General features: G+C 35.5%; 1 protein-coding gene across 16 annotated transcripts in view; it reads right to left on the bottom strand.

The window, feature by feature from the left end:
* SOX6 (SRY-box transcription factor 6) overlaps positions 1–27,197 on the bottom strand; it is a 556,086-nt gene that overhangs the window by 172,269 nt on the left and 356,620 nt on the right. For all 16 annotated transcript variants that reach the window (XM_064492548.1, XM_031459958.2, XM_064492549.1 and 13 more), the window contains 2 exons: positions 14,559–14,731; positions 11,661–11,729 (listed from right to left, as the gene is read on the bottom strand). In XM_064492548.1, the coding sequence (XP_064348618.1) occupies positions 11,661–11,729; positions 14,559–14,731 (242 nt within the window). The remainder of the gene's footprint in view (positions 1–11,660; positions 11,730–14,558; positions 14,732–27,197) is intronic.

The raw sequence follows: 27,197 nt of genomic DNA, 5'->3' as shown, positions 1-27,197 counted from the left end.
TGGCAAAAATGAAATGGTTAAGGACCAGAATGGGACAGATTTGCTGTCCTATTTAAATTCAATACATTTTGTCCCTTTACAACACACAGCCAACATATTCCTTCAGGGTGGAGATTAAAACTACTACTTAACAGCCAGCTCTTTTTACGAGGAAAGTGAAATGAATTTCTTATAAACCAAACCAAAATACCCCTCCACACATTCTCATTTCCAAAGAAAACATGATAATCTTTGAACCTGTTTAAGAAGAAAAGACAATGTTAACTTTTTTTAATAGAAATCTTCTCTGTTTCTGCCCACACCTCATTCTCTCACCTACTCCTCCCACTGGGGGAAAATACAGAGGCCACGGCAAAAGACTAAAGATTAGACTTTTAAAGCCTTCCAGTTTAGATCTACTCTTACCCAAATAGACAAGGGGAAGGGCTGCGGGAAAATGAGTATCAATCAGTATTAGTAAAATAAATACTTCATTAAAAAGTAAAATGCTTGTTTAACCTGACTGTGTTGCATGTAGAGCAAACTTACCAAGGATTTGCTCTAGCAATGTTAATCTTTCCACAGAAACACTGGGAGTTCCAGGGCTGACAGCTTCAATCCCCAGGTTGCTGTGAACCCCCAAATAATAAGAAGCTGGTAGCATAAGGAACTTCACCCCGCTCAGCAGGGGGAGAAAAAGCAGATCTGGATTTGATAAGTAAAACCAGGTCTACATGATGGTTATATGGTAAAGCCCTGCAATTAATGGAGACCATAAACAGTTCAAGAAGCCAGCACGGCAGAAGTTTCATCAGAATAGGTTTCACTCATATCTAGTTGGATATTATCAAATGTACAACTGGCACAAATGCCTTGTGCAAACACAGATAACTGTACATGTGCCTTAGAATAAAAGGAAAAAGAAATGAAATAGAAGTGCATTGGACTCTTTTACATTCATATTTATGTATCATTCCCGAATGATTTATCATTTTTCAAATAATAAATTATTTTCACTTTTAAACCACAAATCACATCCTGCAGGCCTTAGCAGATGCAGATGTCAGAATATGGTAGTACAACAAAATTAATTAAATAACCCTTGAAAAAGTAAAACAAAGTTTATTTATAAAAAATGACATTAAGGTGAACTGCCTAATAAGAACATGGATTTGCTTAAATAAAACATTATATGGTTCTGTTTTAGATTCATCCCTAAAGCCCTGAAAGATATTAGAATTTTAGTGAGTAATTACCCTATTTACTTCAAACAAAATAGGAGGAAATCGGAAAACCATATTCAACTCTACCACACATCAGAAATGAAATTCTCTCATTCTTTATCTTGCAACCCAATACATAAATTTGTAGTTGGAAAATTTATTGGAGCTAGGAGATGAAACCTAACAAGCTAGAAATGAGGAAATGGCCAAAAGAATATCCACATCAACATATGCTCTAAGCAGTAAACCCACTTCTAGGAAGCATAACCAAGACATCTCCCCTTCACAGCTTAATTGTTTTCAGTCTGAACCACACTCAGCACCACCCCCACAGTTAGACAAAGTTCTAACTACTTAACACATCTCTTTTCAAATGAAAATGCAACACTTAGGGTGAAAACAAGAGAGACTAGGAAAAGGTGTTATATGCTATACATGCCACTGACATAATACTTCACTAGGATATGCTGTCATTTCCTGCAATTAATACTTTAGCAAAGCTATAAGAATTTTTTCCAAAAATTATAATATTTCACTTGCAACACTAAAATTAAGTTTGTGTCACCCTTTCCATTATATAGTCCTAATGCCAGGAGTTTGTCATTGGCTGCAGAAATGTGTTTGGTGTGGCTTGAAAGTAAGCATTTACAGGCCCTCTTTCTAAATGTGTTTTTCTAAAAATCTTCCTTAGCCATTATTTCATGTGGCAGGAATTACAAGCCATCACAATACCCCACAAAATAAACATGAATTTGACCTCATAATTCAAAACCTTCAATGGTTTAAAATGCAAACATTCCTAAGTGGACATGGCTTATGTTGTGGCCAAACTTGACATTTGCTTGAAGGTTTTGTAGGCAAGACTACCTACTGCTCTCCATTTCCTAAGGACCAGAGCTAACTTCTGTCATCTAGAATCAAAGGAGGTCAGAGTCGCAAACAATTTCAGCCATAATTGTGCACAAATGATCCTTGTTCCTAAATATATGGAAAATGAAAATCAGTGTGGAAGAATAATCTGCCAGGAGCCATGCCATTATTAGCAGGCCAAAGACTAGGCGCAGACATCCTGAGTCCAAGTCTATGTTTCTTCCTGCCCTTCTACACTTCCCTAATCCTAGTCCATCTCTCAGTTGGGACTGCATATCTTCCATAGAAAGGAGAAGGAAAAGTTCTGCTGAGCATAGATCAGTAATTATGTCTTCTCTTTCCCTGGGCTTGAAATGGTGGCCTTTCTGAGCCAAAGGGAACATACAAGGCTATGGAATTAATTCAGTGACCTAGGCAAAGGTGATTAAATGAGTAAGAGATGGAGCAGGCATAGATAGTAAAATAGGCTGAAAGCACTGGAAAGATCTATACCTGCTTATTTTTTCCAGCTATCTGGAGATCTGATTGTTTTTAATTAACTGAAAGCTCTATTTAAGAAACCAGAAGTCAGTTATGACAGTCGAATCGTAAGATTTTTGATGATGTTTGGCGACCACAGTCTATTGAGATGATCACAAGACAAACAGATAGATGTCTGCTCCTTTTCTGTTACCTGCATTTTTTAAAAGTAAAATAACAATTATAAAGCTAATTACAAAAGCAATGCATTCTCTTCCAGTCTTTTTTAAAATGCCTATTTTTATGTAGCTGAGATTATACTGTATTTACATTATTATGTTCTAGGGGTTTTTTTCCACTTAATGTTATATTGAAAGATTATCCTAAATCATTAAAAATTATTTGTAATTATCATATGTAACAGCTTATAACAGCTGATCACATGAATATACCATAATAAATTTAATAATTTTCCTAATATTGAAAAGCAAGGTTCTTCCAATGTACACTTAAAATTTTTAATTAATTGTTTCTTATACAAAAGCAATAAGTATTAGGAAAAATTTTAAAAGCTAAACTAAAACAATTAAAAAATAATTTAACTATAATTCTACTACACAAAGTCATTTGTCTTTGTACTCTTAATCACTTGAGTACCCAGTATATCACAAATCTGTGTCTCCATAGTCAGGGCCCAATCTTATTGAGAAGGAAAGATACTATATTGCCATGGAGGCCAAGATCCTAAACATAGAATTCAGATTACATCTTCTACTGGACTGCCAATAACCTGAGCTTCCCTCCCACAAGGGATTCCTAGGAATTCCAAGGGTACATTTCTACCCTAAAATAGAGTCCATGAAAGGGCTCTGCCAGAGACCACTGTGTCTGATGATCCACAATAGATGAAACCAGACAATCGTAACAGAAAAATAGCTGTTTTGTGGAGGCCAACTTCAAAAGCTCAACTTCATTTTTCTTTGCCCTGTTGCACCCTTGCATTATAAATATTCCGGCCACAAGCTGGGAGTCCTCCAATGGTAGACTACATGTTTGCTCTCTCACTGTGGATCTGACCTGGTCTATCCCATCTTCTAAGCTAACCTCTGTCTAGATCCCAATAATGAATACTATTATCGCACTTATGCGTGCTCCTCTGGGCTTTTCCATAGACAAATTCCGGGTCATCTAACAGTGTCTCCACTCTGTCTAACCTTCACACATAAAAATCTAGAAATCTGAGTCTGCACAAAGCATTACAAAGAATTACACAGAGTAGGGCAGAGAGAGAACTTGGAACTAGTCTTTCTTTTTCTCAAACCTCTGTTATTCATCACTATGTAAGGTAATAGTTTCCTACCAATATGCACTGTCTTCCTCTCTATCACCTTCTGCTTCCAAACTCATTCTCTTACCACTATATCCATGTAGATTCTTTCAAACCTCAGCCTCCAGCTACTAAACTGATTCTCTGGGCACTATCAAGATTCTCAGTGAAATGCAAGTCAGGAGGAAGGAGAGGCTAACAGTCACAGAATAAAAAAAAAAAAAAGAAAAGAAAAAAAATTCTTTATGACAAACAAAAACCTGACCCAGCAGCTAGAAATCTTTTCTCTCCTTGACATTTCAGGTCCCTAATTGCCATCTCAGGCAACATGCAGTTATACTAATCCTAAAGTGCCCTGTATTTAACTAATTCTATATTTATTAGCAAATGATTTCTGCCACATCCAGCACTTAAAAAACACCAAACTAGGACTTACATCTTTTATTGAATAACAGAATATAAAGAATGTTTTTCCATTTGGGTAACTGGTTCCTGACATCACAACTTTTGAAAGGGAACAAAAGTTGTTAGACGATCAATTGAAACTAAAATCAGCTTTCTTGGTTTTTACCCCCCACCCCCTTTTTCTGTGAATAATACAACTAAAGAATGTATAAGGAAGAGCCAACATTTGTGCAGCTGGAAAATGAGTGATGCTATTACAGTACAAAATAAGCATGACTTGTCAGAGTTCTTTAGAATAGTATGACCACCTTGTCAACATGTTCAAGCAGCAGCCAAGTCAGCCCAGCTGAGAGCCCTTTCCAGCTGCACTACGCTCAGCCACTGTAGAAAATTTATCTGCAGACGTTTTAAGATAAAAATCTCCCACTGAAGTGTAAGTTCAACAAAAGTCATGACTATGACCTGACTGAAGATGGACTTTACCCTTTATTCCGATCTATGAATTCCTTAACTTTCATTGTTTAATGTTACGACTTTAATGTTTTCTTAATGGATTGGGTGGTGGATAAAATGAATTCAGTGTCTCACAGTGAGACATTACACCTTTTGCATCATTTATTTTCTTTTATTTTGAACAAGTAAAAATACCTGACTCTAACATTAATAACATTTAGTGGGAGTTACCTTATGTGAATTAAAAATGGTTATGTCAGTACATCCCTTCAAAATTTAAAAGATATTTCCCTGTGCTATATCAAGTGTCACACAGTATATCAATTTTTATTTCCCATCTCTCAAGTCTGGTATGCATACTGTTTAACTTCTTAAATTCTAAGTATAGACATAATTCACAAAAGCTGGGCAAATGCTTGACTCACAGGAGATGGCATACATAAGATTTATATGAACAACTTTATTTTAAACAAGAAGGACTTCTGCATTTTGTGCTGCTACATCACATAACTTCATCTGTGTTTTTTTTAAAAAAAGCTATAAAATAAATTGGAAAGGTTCATTTACTATCCCTCTAACTTCACGAGCACTATTGATCTAATAGAAAAGCCCATTTTAGTGTGAAAGTTAAGAATCTGACCCTGTTTTCTACAATAAAATCCTCCCTTTTAGACAGTCTCCAGGCAGCTCTAATTCCTGGGCAACCATTTCGGAGTACCTGATAAGCCTTACTCTCCTCTCACTGAGAACTGAAATAGGCCTCATTGGGCGGCCAGAGAAAATTTTTGCTCTTTCTTTTCCTCTCGATTATCCTGGTGATAATAATTGATTATAATGCATCCACACTGATTATCCTATAGTCACATCACTAATTTGTGGGTTCTAAATATGCATATGTATATAGATACAAACATGCAGATACAAAATGCGCCCTGAGGAGGTAACGCGTTCTCCCACTTTCACTAACCCCAGAAAGGAGCAGAGACTTTGGGTTCCCTGAATCTGTAGTGTCATTGATTTGAAAGGGATCTGGGGAGTCAAGTCTGAGAGATAATCACAAGTAGATAAGATAGAGGAGGGAGGGTGGGGATATTGAAGGATAGTGCTTAAAAAGCATTGAGATTCACCATCAGGTTCTCTGGTCTGCCAAATGAGATCTTTGCCATACGGCACATTTAGAAAACAGGTAGCAAGCTAATTAATAATTCCATATAGCAGCTCAGGATCTGGTCAGGTATCAACTCTTCTTATTTCTAGATCCAGTCCAACTTTAACAGTCTAGCCTCATTAACTAACACGAGTTAGTTAACAGAGTTTCTAATCCACAATAAGAATTTATATTTTTAGCTGTTAAAGCCCTTGCTATTCATGAATTATAGCAGCTTTACCTATTCTTTATAATTCAGAAACTTCATTATTAAAATGTTAGAAGCAGGCTATAGAGCATCTATCATTACTTTAAACATTAATTAGATTACATAAAAGAAATAATTAGATTTGCATTTTTATCTTGGTTTTAAACTTTCAAAGAAGATCACAACAGCCTGCCCATGGGCAATTAAAAACAGCACAGCAGAGAAATAGAGAGAGGAGAGAGGGTCTGTTTTTCCTGGCTAATTTATGATTGAAGATAGAATTACAAAATATTTTAAGGGTTTGCTGAAGCTGCGGGCTAATCCTAGACTTCTAAGCTTTGTTTATAACCCTCATTTCATTGCAAGAGAGAATCAGATACAAGTACAATGACAATAAAGGTATCAAATTACTTTCAATGGGTTTATTTGGTTCTGTTCAGAGGTTGTTGGAAGGAGATCAGTTACCTGATCAATAACACACACAAAAAAGTACTATTTGCTAGAGCCAAAACAGGAGCAGTATAATTGCTTTTTGTTTATCAATGCTAAATACAATTAACAAAGAGATACAACATATAAAACATAAGACAGAGGAACTCCGTGAGACTAGAAGGCTCCTTACTTTCCTCAGTCTTTCTGTTGGCTACTCCAGCCAATTCCAAAAGACAATAAATGTAAGGTCTAGCTCTTAAAATTAGAGGTCAATTAGATACTTAATGATGAAGCATATCTTCAAATATATATCTATTATTATTATCCTGGCAAAAATTAATTAACCAGGTCATGCGGGCCATGAAGGCTAATGTACAGAGTAATTATTTCTGATCTTTAGACAACTACTTCACATAAAAAGGTAGTCCTTCTTCTGCTCAGCAGATACCTGAAATGCCTGTAGTTATTCACATTGAAGGAAACAAAAGGCAAGGTTTATCTCCTTAAAAGGTGAGAGTACATCTCAAATTATTCTTTTTAATGGTTTAAAAGCAATCACCTCCTTGCTTATAATATTAATACCTCTGCTGGTTACCAGGCAGGAAGAAAGGAGAACACACATTTAATGGCACTCTATCACATGACAAACACACAGAGATGCATAAAATATATGAACAGCACTGAAGAATATATTATAATCAAAACAGAAAACAATATGTATGAAAAATATACTCACACTCTTAAGAACAGAGTGAAGCTTCAGTAAAGAGACAAACACTTGGTTTTGTAAATAAGCAGCATGGATTAGCATTTAAAACAGAAAGTTTTCAGATAAGAGGAAGAGTATCTGCAAAACAGCAGTGATGGTATTTAGTTTAGGCCTTCCACAGATTGAGTTAGCTGTCTACTTCATGTATTTGGGAAGGACAATGACTATTTATATTAATTATAAAGATTAATAATCATAAAGATTAATAAAGAGCTAAGTTTCAAGTTTCACAATTTTCCCCAAAAGGTGTATGTATAATGGACTAAATCATTAGCTCTGGCCCAGGAAGACAGATGCCCAAATAAAATCCCAACTAACCAGTCCCTTCTGAAGAGACTACTGCTGTTTGGTCAGTGATCCGAGGAGGGGACATTGCCTGCATAGCACACAGTACAGCCATTTGAATAACTCTAAACTGGGGCCTAAAGAGACACGAATATTTGGATCATACCATTCATGTCTGAAAAAGCAAGTTTCTCACAGAGATATTTTAATAGGCTGAATTCTCTTGCAAAGGTTAAGTTCTTACCTAATAAATGCCATCATTAAATATGTTTCTATTGACATGCTATCAAAACCAAAGAACGTAATTTGTATCCATAAAGAATATCTTCTTTAGTTTCAAAAACCATGATACAGTCAAATGAGGTTAGATGAATAAATATACAGATGGATCAAGAAATCAAGGTTTGTAAAATATTTTCTGATTTGCTTAGATTAGACATATTTAATAGTTTGTTAAAATACTATAAATATGCATTGATATGTCCAATGGATTCAAAGTGAATTCTGTTTACTAGTCAACATAACTCCCAAATAAAATGCTTCACAAGATTGGCTAAGATACTGTAGTGCAATGTATAAGAGAAGGAAGATGAAATTACTGAAGCAGTTATCTGTCCTTTAGAATTGCAGCATGAGAACCAACTCCAAGGATCCATATTCTATGATCTATTAGTTTTGTTTTCCACAGATTTTATAAAAACTGTTCTATTTCTGTCCTGGAAAATCAAAAATGTCTAACTTTTTCTAGTCTCCATATTAGGGGAGATCCATACATGTAACAAATTAGGGAAATCACCATTTTCCCCAAAGCACAAACAGAGGGATTTGAATTCACTAAGCAAACAGACTCTTAAAAGATCTGTTAATATTAAAGAATTTGAATAATCATTTAAAGTTATTAACCTGATTTTTTTAATGGTAAAAATTGAATCATCAAAACTATAAAAACATTAGTTCCCCAAATCCTCTTACTTTTCAACCTGGCTTAAAGACCATGCATGGTCTTAAAAGTCTCTTTAAAAATTTAATTAGAATTTACCAAGGCAAAATTACAGTAAAATTATATTCAAGAAAGGAAAAATATATAAACCTTGAAATGATTTTTAACTACATATACAGTTTTGAATGACTGCGGATAAACTAAGCATGGGGACTTTTACAACACTATCTTAATCATGCCTTTTCCTATCTCTAATGAAAAATCCTGCTTTTCAATGTGTGCAAATCATTTCAGGTTTTCACTTGTTTCCATTATAATAGACCAAAATGTGTTTGTGTGTGGTTGTTTTAAGAGCTTAGACACTCCTCCCTTTCTTTCTACTACAGTGTACAAATTCCAAAATAACAGTACTAATTCAGAAGTCAGCGTTCTGAACTAGAAGTAAAGAATAATCTTGAATGTAACCCACCTGATACCTGGGATCTATGGTCAATTGCCATGGCTTAATCTTGCTGACCAAGTTAGCAAATAGGTTCTAGGACGCAAGAATTCTAAAGAAGGCAAAAGGCCACATATGGAACCTCAAATTGTTGCTGCAGTCATTTGCTTTCAGAAGAGAAGTTAGGTTTTATATTTATCACCTTATTTTACTGGTCGTTTTGTTTTCAAAAGGGAGCATGTTTCTTTCATCATAGAAAAATGTTTGAAGCATCTCTTAAATCTCATATTTTGCTCAAATTAAAATCAGCTCAACAATAGTCTCTCTCCTAAATTTGATCATCTCTATAGCTGGTCAAAAACTGCATTTGAAAATACAGTTAACCCATTTCCCTTCCAAAAAATAACCAAAAGTCTGAAAATCAGATACGTGCTTTCTAAGTGTCAGAGATGAATCTGTTTTGTGTAAGAAGTAAGTGTTTTTCAGTATTTGGAAAATTCTTTGAATGGTCTCATACTGATAAGATTAACACTGACAAGATATGCAGTGAAGCAGTAGCTGAAGACAGAATGAACTGCAAATACAGGTTATTGCTTCCTCTTATTTTTTAAAATATGAATTGTTGTTACAAAGAATCCCATATTTCTAAGATTAATGTAACTGATATTTTCAGTCTGTATCATTTTATAATTTATACTGCTGAGATCAAGTTCTGACTAGCTTAAATTTTTAAAAATTTAAACAATGAGGACTATCTACAAAATTTAAAAGCAATTAAACTTCTATTAGAAAACTTGAAAAATCAATTTTCCCATCTTCTCAAATTGAACATTCTGATGAATAATTTAAGATCATGTTCTATAGTTTTCAGAAAAAAATCAATTTTAAATAGTTGATTTATAGCTATAAAATCATACATAATCAATAAATACCTATAATATTTCATTAAAATACTTTGAATTAATTTGGCTACTATTCATCTGAGATCCTCAGTACCACAGGCAAACATCAATTAAGACAGCCACTTAATACAAACAACTTTGGACTAAGAAGTGAAATACAACCAAAATAAAGAAGCAAGAAATAAAGAGGTAGTAAAAAGCATTAACAATAAGGAACTGATATGGGAACATCTCAGGGAATTTCTTCTATTCCTGCTTAACAAATAGGAGAAACAGAGAACTAAATGATCAGGTTATTTAACACCTACTGAGTTCTTAGAGAGGGATCTAGAGAAAAATGTAGGAGGCCACAGGCTAAAAATCTTGACCTTAGCAGTAGGAGACACACTGAAAATTCTAATAAGGGCAGAACAAGGAAACACCTGGACAGTTATTTAATTAAGGATCTCAGCATGAGTCATAAGAAAGATATCAGGATGAGAAATTATTCCAGGACTTAATTGTAAAGGCTGACTGTCAAAGATGCCAGAGACATTCCATCTCCTCTATGTTTGAGCTCTAGTTTGAAGCATATAGACTTGAGTATGGAATATAGTATCAGAACTGATGGAAAAACAAACACAACAACAAACACTGGCTAAAACCTCCTAGTAAAGATAGCTGGACAAAATGCCAAATTAGGTACAGGTACGTTTTCAGGGACCAAATCAGAATTTCAAATGCAGTGACTACTACCTGGAACACTAAGTGTGATTACAAAAATGAAGCAAAGATCTAAGTTAAAATCATTGGATTTCATCAGTGAGGTGAAGATTAGAGTAAGCTATGACTTTATGCAAATGATTTTTTAAAAATACAGGAAGGTGTAATACCAATCTCAAGGAAAAACTAATATAATTCAGAATATACTGCCCTAACTAGGCTGAATTATAGATCCCTGTGGTTAGAAAATATCCACAGCAACCAAGAGAAATCAATGAGGCTATGGTGGGCATATATAACTCTGGGGTCAGCGTTCCTGAGGATTAATCAGCAGACAACCAGCTGCTTATTCTAAGGCTTTCTAGAAGTTACACACCTATGTTCTTATTAAAAAAATGGAGACCACTTCCCTTACCTATCTCAAATAGCTGAATTAACCATCAATTTCTAAAGGAATGACAGAAAACAGAACTCCTTCCCAGGCCATTGTCATTATGACCTACCTATTGTGTTATCCTGCCACAAAAAAAAAAGGAATTTCTAAGTTGTGTTACAATTAGTCAGGAACAAGTTTTTCTTCCTTTTTAGACTATACACTCCTTGAAGACAGACAATTATTTATTAATTTTTATATTAATAAAATAAATGCACTTAATATTTGTTAAAGAACAAATTACTACCAACCTTTTCCTAGGTCATAAGATTCTTCTCATAATTAGCCCAATTAGGCAGTCCTAACAAGCAAATAAACATAAGCTTCTACCCATGACATTATTAGATGGTAAAAAACAAAGTAGAAAGTAGTTTGTGGCAATAAAACTAGCATTTGTATGCTACCTTGGAAACCATTAGATTTCTACTAGATTGTGGTTAGGCAAATGGCAGAAGGAAAAAAAGATAAAGTTTATTCTGCTTACGCATCGCATCAGAAAAGAATGCTTTGACCACCACCTAGTCAGTATTTCCTACATCCACTTATACAATTGAATACAACATCCCTGAAGAACAGCCCTGTTGGTGCTGTTTATAAGAGAAGGGTGCACTTGCAACATTTTAAATTCCATTTACAAGGAGGAAAGTATCTAAGCACAATCAGTCGAGAGTAATAAAATACACTGACCTGGATCTGTTGCTGCAGGAGATTAATTTTGTGCTGCTGTTGCAGAAGTTGCTGCTGTTGTCTTGCAATCTATCAGAAATAAAGTTTCATTAAGTTAAAATGAAATGCTTACACCTTTGCCATTACCTCAAGTATCTCTCCTGGTATCACAAAAATATTTTACTGCACTTCTATATGAAAGAGTTCCTATAAAATGAGAGAGGCAGAATCAGAAAGTTGGAGAAAAGGAAATTATTTCAAACAGGCACCATCTCTCTGCTTACCCCTAAATCTCTACCTGTACATGAAAACTACCCCTTGTATTACATTTGTGAGCAGTTCATCTATAGTTACACCAGTCATCTGGAAAGAATGGGAGTTTCAAAATCTGATCCTTGGAGAATAAAGACAGGAAAACTCTGGCTACATTTTTCTAAGGAGCTTAATTTGGGTTTAAAAAGTAGAATCTGTAAGCAAAGATAGAAAAGAACTTTCTATTACTTATGGTATGGTCTACTTTGGTGAAATGTTTTCTGATGTAAAGATTTTCAGAACTGATAACACAAATATTATCAAGGGAGTGCCAAAAAAAAAAAAAACGAACACATCAAAAGTAAAAAATCTTTCTTTTTTTTTGTTGTTATCATATGTGATGTACAAAGTATTTTTAAAAAATGAACAAAATTTAATATTTAACCACATATCTTTTTGAGGGTAATGTGAGAATTTTACAGTATAGGATCCATGTAAGTTTTGTATTCCCCTGCTTCATCCAATAATCAAATTCAACATCTTAATATGTCATCTGGTCTATAAAAAGAAACATTAACCACTTCATTCAAGCCCTGCTGAGGACTGAATCTGCCCCTCAGGAGAGCAAGCAACTTCTTTAGGTGCTTACTATAAAAACACGAGCTGGGCATCAGGCTACCTGTTACCTCAAAAGCTGAGCTACTGTAGCTTGAAGCCCTGGGGGATGCCCCTTAGTGAGAACACACTCACTGCCAACCTAGGAGGCCAGAGAAAAATACAGCCAGAGAACACTTACAAGGACTTGGTTTAGTGGTGCCCTATAGGCAAGAGCTATGCTTTTTTCTTCTTATTTCTTCTATTTCCAAAAACCAATATTCTAGAATGGGCAATGTTGAAAGTGGAAATAAATGTGAATCATCCCTCAGCTGTATACTTCCTGAGTCCTCTGCTATTTTAGCCTAGAGTAGAGAGAAATATCCAAATCACATTTCCTTAGCAGAAGATGACAAAACAGCAGTCTGCTCCCAAATGTTGCTTTATGGGTTCTGGTGGTGACGGCTTCATACTGGAAGTCATGATAAAGCTGCCCCTAATATAGGCTACAGTTTGAGAAATGGGACCACTCCTCCCCAAAGTTTTATAAGCAAAATGGAAACAATATTTAATCAGGTTGGAAAGGCCCACTCTGCTTGTCACCATTCAAATCAGAAATGCACAACTCACTCTCCAACTCTAGGTGTACATGCTGGATCAGTGAATATTTATTTCCACTTTGCAAACCAGTGAAACACCACGAGGCATCTAATATTGATGGTCCCTCCTAAATGATAAAGTGCTGCATAGAAATGCATCCAAAACACCACAGTGCAATTACTATCATCCACTCTAGACGTATGGCTTTGACACAGTGAAGTATGGTACATAAGCACCATGTGGCTCAAATTCTGAATTTTATTTGCCAATCGGTTGAGCTACATGCTCGCTTCATTGAGCATGACAACCTAGTTTTAAGTGTCATTTAATTTTCATTTTGAAATATAATTACAAAGTGTTCACTGTAAGATATCACTCGTCTGCAAATGTGTCAAGATTAATTTGTGCTAGCTTATTCACAAGTGTCAATAGTTAATTACTGTGTCATCTCTGGATGGCTAAATGACATTCTAACTTCTGATTTTTTACAGTGTTCCTTTATGTTATTTTCCATTAGGGGCTGAGTCCATATTCCTACATGTGGGCAAATATTCAAGCATATAAAATACCAGACGTCACAACTCATTAAAATCAACAGAGCATATATTGCTCTATATACCCCTATAAAATACATTTAACAGAAAAGATAATTCCAGTAATAATGTCAGATTTCTAAAAACCGCACATTAATTTGGGCCTGTCTGATCTAAAGCATCAGGGACTACTCTATAGGACCATTGTTGTTAGATTAATATACGCTTATGAGACAGGAAAACCACTTGGGAAAGTGACTTATTTTTAAAAAGGTATACTTTAAACTTGGCTATTTTTTTCTTCTTTCTCACTTCTATAACAATGAAGTCAAATCTGTATAGGAGTCATGTGCTAATTTGTTTTCAGTGATCTGCCTATGCTATAAATAGAGTGATAATATCATTTATTATCCATAACCAGGGCAACTTTTGCAAGTGGAAGAGGGAGTATTAATAATTACTCTGGAAAACAGGCATTGACCAGAGCTATTCTGGAAAAGCTGAGATATATGGTCACCCTATCTTGGACCAGTGAGCTGAAAGATCCTCAACGTCTTTCCAGACCAGATCCTCTTTCTGGATGAGAAGAGTAAGGCCCAGAGAGAAGCAACTTAGGCTACATTGGGAATATATGAGATGCCTACGTGAATAAGTATCCCTGAGTAATTAATCAAATCCAAATGTTCTGGAACAATGTTATCATTTCAGTTATGCCCAGTTGCTATGATGCCTTTCTTTGTCCTCCACATATCCTCTCAGTATTCTCGAAGACCCTGAATTTCCAGAAGGCTTTCCTTTCTTTCCTTCTTCTTCTTCTTGTTTTTTTGTTTTTTGTTTTTTGTTAGGAAAGCTTATGATAAATAAACCAATCAATGTGATTACTCGCTGAGCTTGGCACATTCCACATCTCCAGTTCGTCAGCTCCTTTTGCAGGGCTCACCTGTTCTTGCTGTTGGCGAGCAAGGTCCATTTGCTGCCGTTGTTTCTCAATTTGTGAGGCTGCCAGTTTTTTCTGTTCGTCATGCGCTGCCAGGAGCTGCTCCCGTAAACTGATCAGCTGGGTAATCATGGTCGAGAGCTGCCGCTCTTTCTCTGCCAGGCTCTCAGGTGTACCTAAAATGGAAGCGAAAAGATACCTCACAAGTTTGAGAAAAGTCTGAATGAATTAGGGAAGGGGGTGGGGTGGGCAGATTTAGAAAGGGGCTTTCCTAAGACACTACAATATCTGGGACAATAAATGGAGGTCATTGTGAGTGCAGGGACACTACAGAGTAGCAGTGGAACGAACACTGGGGTTAGTCATTACCCCTGCGAAGAAAAGGGATTGTTGCCAATAAAATTCTCACTCACTCTTCCCCCTCACTCTTTAAAACAAAAGAAAACAAAGCAGAACTACCTACTTCATCCTCTCCCTTTCATCACATTCCCCTTCCCTCCTAACCCGAATCTATCTGATCAAGCTAGGAATCTTACGCTATTTAGTACCAAAGAGTAGAAATTCTGGGTTATATTAATATTCTATAATCATCTTTACCCTCAGTGACTGACAGAGGATCTAAGACATAGTAGGTGCTTAATAAAAGTTACTTAAGGATTTTTTTGATCACTGCCCTCATAAAATTTTTCTGTTATGCAAGAATTTGTTTCTGAAACTCAGGAGTCAGGGGTCACTCTCTTGGCCACGGGACAAGTACTACAGAGTTCTACAGTTCTTGCCTCAGGTAAGAAAGGATTGAAACTGATTTTTTTTTCTTGTGAGGGGATCAAGCTAAAGTTCCCAAGTTTATCCTTAAAGGCAACAATGTTGCTTGGAGGACTCCCTCACTCCTTTGTCATTTGTCATTCTTCAAAGGGAAAAAACATTTGAGGTTGAAAAGGTTACGATGTCGCTGCACACTTACGGTATGCACTAATGGTGCTGAGCAGTCTATTTATGGGCAAATTGCACAGCTCTCCTAAGTAAAGGGTACAGAATCCTTTTGTGAATCTAAATTAGAGCATTTCACTGCAACATAAGATAAGAATTTCAACCCACTGTGTTTGAGCCACATAGGTTTCATTATGGAAGAAATGATCTATGATTTGAAAGCTTTTCATAAAGATGCCACCAGCTGTCAAAAGAGATAAAGATTGCCGATTTTTTTGTGTGTATGTTGAAGAGGAGATTTCCAATCTCCTTATGAAACCCTCCTCATTCTTGCTAAGAAAGCACCCGGACAAGTTGAGAAACTGAAAATTTTTAATTAGGAGTGGGCCTATGTTTTGAGTGGGCCCATGGAGAAAGAGAGCCTTCAGAGGATGTTGGCTAGTCCTCACTAGTTACGATTCTCACAAGGGAAGACTGATATCAGCAGAGATGCTGTAATATTTAGAACCATCTTGGTACAATGAATGCCAGTTTAAGCCCTTAAGAAATAAGTAAAAATAAGTAAATAAACAAACTGTCAATATCCCACATCCTTTGAAGATTCACTGAGCTGAAAGGTGGCCTAAAATCAAAATTAAAAGAAAAATAAGATAGTAAGATGATGTTAGAAAATGTACTCCACTGATAAGGAAACAAATACTGTGTCAAGGATAGTGACCAGCTGTGCTTTCTAGCTACTGAAAGTGTTTTTTTTTTAAATGAGTTTATATTTCAGGATTAGGAATTTCAGCTTCATAAAAAAAAGAACTTCTCGATCCAGAAACATTAAAATACAAAAGTAGGTCCCTGGAGGCGATCATAAAATCTCTTCAAAACCACAAGCTCAACTAATATAAATGTTAATGATCTATAGGAATGAGATGATACCAAACAAGTATGAAATTTGCTTATTTACTCATTTCATTAATTTTATATATATATATTTTTATTGACGTATAATCAGTTTACAAGTGTCAATTTCTGGTGTACATAATGCTTCAGTTATACATGAACATACATATATTTGTTTTCATATTCTTTTTCACCATAAGTGATTAATTTTTAATTGAAAAATATCTTCTGAATCTCAGGTACTATATCAAGAACTAAGGATACCAATACCTTGGCAAGAAAAAGCAGACAGAGCTCCCTACACTCACCTTAATCAAGTAATCACACCTATACATGTAAACTACCAATGACAGTTACAAACAAGACAGATATTTAGGGTGAGGCTTAACCAAGTTTGGGAGACTCAAGTGTAGGGAAGTTATGCCTGAAAAAGTAACAAGTTAACAGGAAGACAAAGAGTTAACTAGGCAGAGTAGGAGGGTGGTCAAGGAGCTTTCCAGGAGAAAACAACAGAGGCAGAGGCCCTATGAGGGGGCAGGTGGTGGTGGAGAGCATCAGTGTGTTCCAGGAATTGAAAGATGGTAGCAAAATTTAAGAAAAATAAAGAGGAGTAGAGGACTAGATGAGGCTAGAGATGTTGGAAGAGGTCATACCATTCAGCACCTTACAGACCATGCTTGATGAGCTTCATATTTATTCTAAGAATACTTCAAAATTATTGAAGCACTTTAAACAGGGGATGATATAGTTATTCTGGCTACAGTGTGGAGAATAGTTTGGAAGTTATGAGAACAGTTAAATGGGCTCTACACACATTTTATTACATGCATAGTTTTGCAACATTCTGATCTACATGCAATTTTCTTGTTATACCTATGTACAGGAAGTAAGTTAAGACTTATTGGACACCAGGAAAGTTACTGTACCATAATTCTTTGCTAATAAAGAAGAGCATTTGTAGGAAATTTTGGGCAAGGACCAACACAAGAGCTGGATCTGGTATTTAGATTCCCCAGTAAAGACTGGAAATTGTTCTCTCTCTCTCAGGTTAAACAGTGTCTTTTTAATATATTCCCCTTTCTCCTCTGCACAGGCAACACATAAATGTCTTCAAAGTCTCTTCTGTTCAAGGTGAAGCCAACAGGTCTATAAACGCATTGGTGCTTCCAATGCTAATAGACATGTATATCTGAACTTACAGAACAACACCATTTAACTGGATCTTTTTAAATAATCAGCATGACATTCAAGTTAATTGTAAAAATTCAATGACATCTAAATAAGGTTTTCATCAAACTTGAGAAGAAAACAAGCCAGAGATCAGTATTTTTAAATGAAGGAGTTAGGTAGGTACTCATATAAGGCTGTTGCTATCTTTTCTTTAAGTTTGAGGAGCACATACATATTTGGAATAGATACAAGTGGCATGATAACTGCAGTTGGAATGAAATGTAGTAGTACAACAAATCTAAAATTGCCCCCAAATGGGAAATGTACACAGCCATTAGCCCCTGGGGGGGCCAAGTTAACAAGAAATCAATTTATACCACACAACAGCTTACATTCTCTAAATGTGTAGGTTAATTTGTGTGTGTGTGTATGTGTGTGTAGTCATTTTTCTGTTCTGTACTCACTGTATTTGTTCATATACAGTGGTTTAAACCCAGGTATTTAAAATTTGTGGTGCTGGATTTTTGTTTTAATTAACAGTTAATGTATATATGCTTGTTATAATAAAAATAACATCAAGTCCAAATCACACTGACCAACCAACCTTCAAACACATGTCACTTCATCTCAGAAAATACTCATTTAATTGAACGTGAAGCTTTGCAACGGCAAAGGAACGAAAATTGCCAGAGTTGTTGAAAAAGTAGACAATTTATGAGGCTTAGTGGGGCAACCTAAATACATGTTAAGGAAGGCAAACGACCATATTGAATGCTTTTATGAGGTTGTCTAACTCTATCTAGAAAATCTTGTCTTAAATTATGTTCCAAGGTTTGGTGAAAACCAACTTTAAAAAAAAAAGTAGATCAGATCCTGAGGGTCTGCCCAGGCCAGCAGAGGTCATCAGTAGCTGCGGAACATCATCTGTTTCACATCTTTTGAGGCTATCTTAAAATGCTTCTCTAAGAAGCATTGCCAGAAAATAGTCTCTCCCCCACAAAAAGACAGGGGTAGTTTCATAAACTGAAAAAAGGGAACCAGAAAAAAGCGTCCATACACAGCTTCTCTACAAGTCAAGGTGCTTGCTTTTATCCAGTATCACACACGGTCTGCGCCTGACACTCTCCGCTATAAACTGTATCTAGCCTCCAACTCCAAAGACAGTGCAGCAGGTTTCTTGTTTTTAGTTGCTTTTTTTTTCTTTTTCCATGGGGTCGTCTTTATCCCCAAACCACATCTGTCTTGAGTTTCTCTCAGATTAGTCAGGTGGATCAGTGCTCCCCAGGGCCTGCTCCAGCTGAAGTATTTTAATTTGACTAAACACCTGATTTATTTTATCTCTCCGATGAGAAAGGCAGTTTGTCTTAATAGAGCCTGTCAGCCCACAGCCCCATTCACAGCAATTTACAGGCAGCCAGGGACGCTGGAAGAGAAGAGTGCCGTGATTCTGTATTTTATCCTCCTCCAGAAAGCACCTAAAAGCAGCTATTCACTGCTACTGCATGTGGCATTTTAGAACTGAATTAGCTTTTTATTCAAGTAACTACACTTGTTGTGAATAGCTTATCTGTAAAATTGCTACATTCACTACTGATTTTATTAACCTTTGGCTCTATCACAAAATGGTCTTCAGTTAGGAAAGACCTTTAAAATTGACACATTTTTTTCTTAGGGGCCTTTATTCCAGTGACTTCAGATTTACTGAGTTTGATCCATTGAATTCTTTACCAGTTGTACTTAAAATTTTGAGTCTCAATAGGAAGTCAATAGTGCGTAAATAAGGAAACACTTTTCAAAATGTAAATATGGCAGCAATTTCCCTCATCAAAAGTTTTCAAATACCATCTTTCACCATAAGAGTTTCAAAATCAGTCCTCTAGCCTTTTTTGGTCATAATCTGAAGAACTTGACAAAAATTAACTAAAATAGACTATTTATTTTAAACTTTACAAACTGCAACTACCTGTCCCTAGGTCCAAAGCCAACAGAGAAAATTCAAAATAGATAAGAATTTAGGTAAAAAAATAAGACAATTAGGATAAATCCCTTCTTGATATAGAATGAAAAATTAAAATTAAAAATCAAGTTTAAAATTTAATCTTTTTTTACATCAGCTCATAGAAGTTAGCACCACAATCTGCTAGTTAATTTTGCCCATGTGAAATAGACATAATTACAATCAGTGGTGCTAGAAATAAGACTGGGCATTGGGAAGTCCCTAAAGACTCCACATCTGGACAAGGAAGGCACCTTGCAGAGCACTTTACTAAATAGATTTGCCTCACCTCTTTCACAATATTTCCATACCTAGGACTTTCACAACATAAAAATCTTAAACAGGTCACTCTCTTAATAGCTGTCCTCTGAAAGTGGATCACTGATATGTGGTGACAACTGTCTTTCTACTGAGAAAACCCACAGCAGTGGAAAGAGAGACAGAATATTAGAAAGGTGGGGGTGGAAGGAGCCAGAAAAAGAAAAAGAGAAAGTGGAAGAGAAGAAGGAAAGAGGGAAGGAGAGAGAGGGGGAAAGAGAGAACGAACGTGTAGGGACAGCTAAATTAAGTCTTGTAAATTTCTCAACATGTTTTTTTCTCTCTTCATTTTTATGAAATGAAGGGCAATGGTGTTAAAATACAGTGTTTACCAAGCCAAATAAAACTAATATTAACAAATGGCATTATCTAGAAATGTGTCCTAGGGAATTTAAAATAAGACTTCTACCTAACCATTCTCCTTTACTGGATCACATGCTACTTTAATAAACGTAATAGGACTTCATAATTAAATTATAAGAAGCCTGGTTAACGAAAAGTATCTGTGCTTGGAACCATAGGGAGGGGTGGCAGTGACACTGGAATGGAATTCTGATGGAGATATACTTTACCACTCAATCCTAGAAGGGATTAAAGAATTTAACAATAATTCCAAGGCAGCATCAATCAAGGAACTCAGCCAACAACTCAGAAAGATTTTAAATTAAGTCGAAAAGAAAATCTCTTAAGAGTCAATCCTCTGGTCAGTTCTAATTTTTTTTTTTTAATGGATATTGTTTGAGAAGAAAGCCAAAATACAATGCTAGTCATGAAAGAAAGCTGCATTTGATCTTTTCTGCCCACAGGTAACCTGGTTAAACTGCTGTGTCTCATCCTGCAGCCTCCTCACACATCAGATGGGCTGTGATGTCTCCACTTCACAAGTTCAGTCCATCATTTAGCATTGGCCTTTTTTGATATACCCTTCTTTTAAATGTCACAAAATAGGACAGCAAAAAGTCAACAAAAATAAATAGGGTAAGCTGAAGAAACTAACAATCTATCAGAAGGTCCCCTGATAAAAGTTACTTTGTGGTGACTGCCTGAGAAAGGAAGCCCTGTCCCACTGTACCAGCAGCTAATTTGAGTTCTGAATCTAACAGCAGTTTTAAAAGCTTTCCACTCTAAAGGGCTCCAGTGCATCATAAAGATAAAGGATTTCAGTACAAAACCACCACAAAGACCTCTATTATCTTATCAGTCTTTGGTTACAGCAGCTGAACCAATATGACTAAATTCTGAATGACTTTTTTCAAAAGAGCAAAATACTGGAATTTCTTTGTTTTCTCATCAGTCAGCTATTGTCATTGCTCCCATATGCTACTATCCACTCCTTAGTAAATAAAAAGTTTAATAAATGCAGCAATTGTGCTCTTAGGAATCACTTAGGGACCACTACACAGGAAGTGTGGCTCATGGACTGAGGTACAGGCTAGGTTTTTATTTTTTTTTCCCCACCCAATGTATGAGAATTTCTTTCTTAAAATGTAAACAACTCTCATTTAAAATGTCATTAAAATCTTACTGTGTATGAATAAGACAAGGAGACCCAGGGACTCCCTAAATTAAGTTCGAACTCTCCTATCTATCCCAGGCACACTCACCTCTCCTTCAGCTTCCCCTCTTTCTAGCTGCAAAAGGAAGTCTATTCCTGGATCAACTGAGGTCCATTCATGTTGCAGATCCCAAAAGAGCACGAACAATCCATGGAATTCTGCCATCTAGGCTCCTAACCTCACAGCTGGGCCTTCAGCCCAGTGTGCTTTATTAGCCCATCCTTTTGGGGTCCGGAAATGAAGGTATCCTGAAACATCTTCCCTTCAGTATAAGACAGGCTATCTTTACATTACTGTTTTCTATGGATAATAAATGGTCAGTGGCACAACTCCATAATTCACACATTAAAAGAGTAGCTTCTGGTCTTTCAGAAACATGAAATCCATTGGTCCTTGGGGAAAAAACAATAAAGTTATTTTTCTCAATATTGCCACCGAGTATTACAAGATTGGCTCTTTCTTTAGAAGCTCCACCAGAGTTAGAAGATAGGAAAGTAAGGATTAAGAAAAATAGACCTTGTTTAACACAACACTGTCTTAAAAGAGTTTATGTGCTATCTCGTCTGATCATTATCCTAAATGTGGCATTATTTTCATTTCACAGATGCAAAGCTATGCTACTAGATATAAAGAAACTTGACCAAGTCAGAACATTTGATTGGATTTGAATTCAGGTCTTCTGGTTCTTAATCCAAGAAAGTCTAGAGCCTAAGGGAGAGCTATCTTCCCATGCCTCAGATTTAAAATACATTGCAGGGAATTTGTAAAAGTTAGGAGTAATGCTCTAAGGGACTTAGAATTTTAATGCCAAGTTTAGAAATAAGACTTCTTATTAAGACTTTATTTACAAATTAAAAAGTCTAGAAAATAGACTAGGCAATTGGACAACTAATGATGTGTTAAAATTGAATGTTGATATTTTACAGAAGTAAAAACAGATCCTGATATTAAGTGATATGCCTGCAGTTATTCAGAAAATTAGCACCTAGACTGGGAGTCAAACTCTTTGCTACATTTAATCCCCTTCTCCCCAGTCTCTCCAATGAGCATACGGCCTCCTGGTTCCAAGCAACTAAAAAGATTATGTAGACCATGGCATTCCCAAATATTTCAGATACAACGCAAATGTTCTGCTGCTGTGGCGTACAGTGTGCCTGCAGGCTGACATAGTAAGGTGCTGGCCAAAAGGAAGTTACCTACAGAAATCAAAGTGTGCCTAGCAAGGTTTGAGGAACCTCCCAGATACAACTAAGGCAACTGCCTGTGCAAACACACCATATACTTTGCCCATTTCTAGATTGTATTTATAACTTGTCTAGTGTAAATCAGGGCAATCCTTGCCTTATCCCAATATGCCTTGTTGTACAATAATAGTTGCTTAAACTTACATAGCACTTGTTTCATGATAAGAAGAGTTTGATATTTATTAACTCAGTTATTCCTCATAACAATCGTATGCAGTAGTTCATATTGTTTTCTGCATTTTAAAGATGAGGAGATTGAGGCATGCAAAGGTCAAGGAATTTGCCCAAGTCCTAAACTATTAAATCATATACCTAAGATTCAAAATCATGCAGTTTGGTCACAGATTCTGTCCTCTTAACCACTATGATAAATGGAAAATTGGATTCCTAAATAACCTTCTCAAAACTACTTCACCCAGTAAGGTAGCTGAAATTCTCCTTATAAAGTTTTTGAGGGTTTTTTGTTTTTTTGTTTTTTTAAATACAATGTTTCTTGAGGTCCTCATTAAAATGAAGTACTTACTAAGGGGAGTATCTATGATTCTCTTTGTTCTTTAAGATAGCTCAATCCACTAACACAAAGCCCTATTCACATTTCAGTCTAAGTCACAAATGATTACCATTGTTTGTAGTTAATCTTTCATTACTAATACAATCAGTCACTCTCCTACCCGCTCTCTTTCTCTCCCTCTGATTTTATTTCCTCCAAATTCTAAACTCCTGGTGCTGAGACCCCACCCCCCACCCCCACAACCCCGCAACCTAGATTTCTATGTGTATCTCCACCAGACCTTGTATGTGGACCTGGACTCTGAAATCATGGAATTTTGGCTTTTCTCAACAGGCTGATTTGGATGATCCTCTGGCTTTTAGTGCCCTTTTTGGCTCCTCTGCTAATCCCCCATTCCAGGTCTGGCATCATGAAATGTATCCCTGACCTCAACTACTTGGTCAGCAATCTACATAGTCCAGTTAAGGCCGCCTGTTTTTCCTGTATTGTTTGTAGGTATTAGGACATCTCAGTGGGCCTCGATGTTCCCAGTGCTAATAAGACTTAGGTGGGCAGGTGTGCTAAAATTTTTAACTTAAAATGGAGCTAAGAGAGATTATTTGTGTTCTTACATAATAACAGGTAGTTCACAGTTTCCCAAATTACAGCACTGAGTATCTGATCAGATAACAGATCAGTAATCAGAGTCCACCCATCACAAACTCGCATTATGGGTCTGTAGAGGGAAAATGGAAATTTTATATTGATTCTAAAATTGCTGTTTCTTTGTTCTTTCATAGTTGAATACAGCTGGATAAATAGCATATTCTTTTCATTCTCAATTTTTAATTTAACAATGATTTCTGGGTACAATAGGTACTATCATCAATGTATTATGAAAATATTATGTTCAGAAAGCTTTTTTGAAGGTTATCTAATGTTTCCCATGGAGAATTGACAATACTCAAGGCACAAATATTAAGGAATGACAAAGAAACAAAGACAATTAAAGCCTGGGTCCGGAAGTGAGCAAGGGTCTCCCATCACAGGATGATTTTGAACATGCTGAAGCAGAACATGAACAAAATAATTAAAAAACATTTCTAAGCCTTTTAAAAATTAAATCAAAAGTCAACATATGTTTGGCCTATAAACAAAAGTAGTTTAGTTACAAATAAGATGTCCTATTCTCATACTGGGACATTCTCTTACAAATATATAGAAGAGCATGATTCAAGATTTTAAGAGTTATAATCACTTTATCAATAACTGCAGGTTATAAATAGGATTTACAAAGAAGTTTACAAAAATCACTTTCTAATGTAACTTTAAAATGTTCATGATTTTACAATTGTCAAATGAATAAAAATAAAGATTTTTAATTATTTTTTTAACTTGAAGGCAAAAGCTGGATATGTGATCCAGAGGCAGGAAGGAAAAAACATATTAATTAATATTTGAGTCACATAGGAAACAGAATGCCGCAATCTATGTGGTAGTACCGAAAAATGCCACCTTTTGAAGATGCAAACATTTGAGAAGGCAACCAAAAGATAATTGCAATAGTTGCATTTAAGGGTGATACTTAAAAAGATCTTTGCTTTTAACAGATGATTATAACATCATTGGCCCAGAATAACTGCAGAGGCAACAGGCTTTGCAAACACATAGATGTCAAGGACATCCTCCCTCCAGGACTCTCTTGGCTCCCCACTCAGGTTTAAAGACTGCTGTGAATTAGATAAGAATCATGGTGCTACTCAGAATTCTATAGAGAAAATTGGTAGGAAATAAGAGTAAATAATGGACCACGATGGGTACTTCCTACCTGACTATTAGCTCCTTAAGGGCAGGGTCTATGTCACATGCTTCTCTGTGACAAAACACAGACATAATTACAACAGCTACCACTTATTCTGTGCTCAGAAAACTTAAAATGAACCTAATAACCAATTCGAAATCAGTAGTTCCCAGAATAGTTGGAGATAGGCAGACAGAGCAATTAACAAACCAGATGGAATTGCTCTGAACTTCAGCAGTATTTTATCCATGTCTGAGTTGCTTTCAGTTTGGTAACCATTGTAACTAACTAAATTTAATGGCTATCCCCATTACTGTGTAAGTAATAGAAAATCAAATCCAATAAAAAAGATAGAGATAAATAATAAAATTTAAACAACTAAAGAAATGTACTTCAGATTTAATCAAAATTTTGAACACATATGATGGTCCAAATACTTTCTATGTGCTACAGTTAGTACTTAGCATTTTATCTTTTTCAACATATTTTGGAAAATGAGGCTGAAGAAGGTTAAAAATATGGCCAGGATCATACTGAGCCATGATTCTAAGTCAGACGGTCTGATCTCCAAACCCAAACTCTTTCCAGTAAACCAGAAATGTTTCTTGGGAGAAAAAAGAAAAAACAACTAGTTTAAGACAATAGCTTCATACAGAGTCTTCATGAAATTCTTTTGCATTTTGTAAAATTTAAATACCTTATTGGTAGATGTAGTGATATTAAAAGTTAAACTAATTTATATTTAGACTAATCATAATTTAATATTATTTATGATAGTGTGAACAGTAAATGAAGTCTAGTGGCTTAGGGGACTGAGTCAATATAAATAGGCTTGAAAATTTTCTACTCAGAAAATGTTACACCTAGAAATTCAATTTTGAATTATATGAAGAAAAATTCAAACAGTTCTATAAATATAAACCACAATTTAGAAGGCAGAATCAACTAAAAACTATATAAATTATATGGACTAAGCAATTATACAGGAACCATTCAAAGGAATTTATATCATCGTATTAACTCTTTCTAACATCATCTTCTTCCAATAAAATTGAATTAATTACATGCCAAGACAATGTAATCAGAGAACAGGTTGTAACTCTTAATTGCCCAAAGAACTGCTAAAAGATTTATAGTTGATTGGCCAACTTACTCACCTATCCTTATGCCACCAGAGCTTTTTCAGGAGGATGTTTTTAATAAGTATACTTTGGACAACAAAATCCATTCTTTGGTTGAATTTCAAAAGTTGGAAGAATGACCCTGGCTGTGTCACTATAGACTGCTCTAGAGCAGTGTCTCTCAACATTTTAAAACCTATGCCCCTACCCAGCTTTCTCACTGCGCATTTTGTAGCCAAGAAGATTTTGTTCGGCAGATTCACTTTCTACAGTTTAAGAAAATAATAGGTGTACTGAATAAGCTTTTACAAACTACGAGCAACCTCACTTGAGATTCCTGCTCTACTTGTCAAAACAATTTTAATTAAGTTAAGAGGGTATTTGCAGCTTGTTTCTTTTACACCTACAAGTTTAAAACAAAGTTGAAAAAATTTTAAGTGCTCATTAACTTTATAAAAACAGTGCATTCTTACCATCTTATTGACAAATCCGTAGCATATCTCTTAACCTCTTTAAAAAATGTTGATCAGTTTCTTTCTATTTAATGTGCCATGATTCTAGCAGTACTCAATTATCATTCACCAATGATATTTTATTTTGTTATATTCCATGACAATTAACCTGGTTACTTTTTTGACAACAATAACAGATAAACTCTTCTAAGTTACTCAGTTGTCATTTGTCTTTTAATTTGTGTTCTATTAGTTATCCCCCAGCACCTAGAAAAGTTTCAGACACATAGGAGGTCTTCAATAAATACTTGTTGAAAGGAATTCTAATATGTGACTACATTCATATAATTCATCATCCAAATTAGGACATTTCTTAAATGAAAGGAGGTGCTGTTAATTAGTACATCACAAACATAGGTGTAAACCAGAACAATCCCAGGTAAATCATAACATATGCATATTCCAGTCCTAATTTATTCTCACTTAAAGTCAGTTTCTGACTAGGTAATATTACGTAAACAGAATCTTATAGTGGATTTTATAAAAATTTCATAATATGAATTTTATGTTGTTGGTAAGCCTGAAATATGGATGACACAATTCTATAAAATAATTAGGCTCAATTCATCATTATTGAAAACATGTGGAAATTCATAATAAACAAATAAATATA

Source organism: Camelus dromedarius, chromosome 12 (genome assembly GCF_036321535.1).
Source record: "Camelus dromedarius isolate mCamDro1 chromosome 12, mCamDro1.pat, whole genome shotgun sequence".
Classification (NCBI taxonomy): Eukaryota; Metazoa; Chordata; class Mammalia; order Artiodactyla; family Camelidae; genus Camelus; species Camelus dromedarius.
This window is presented reverse-complemented; position numbering and strand designations above follow the sequence as displayed.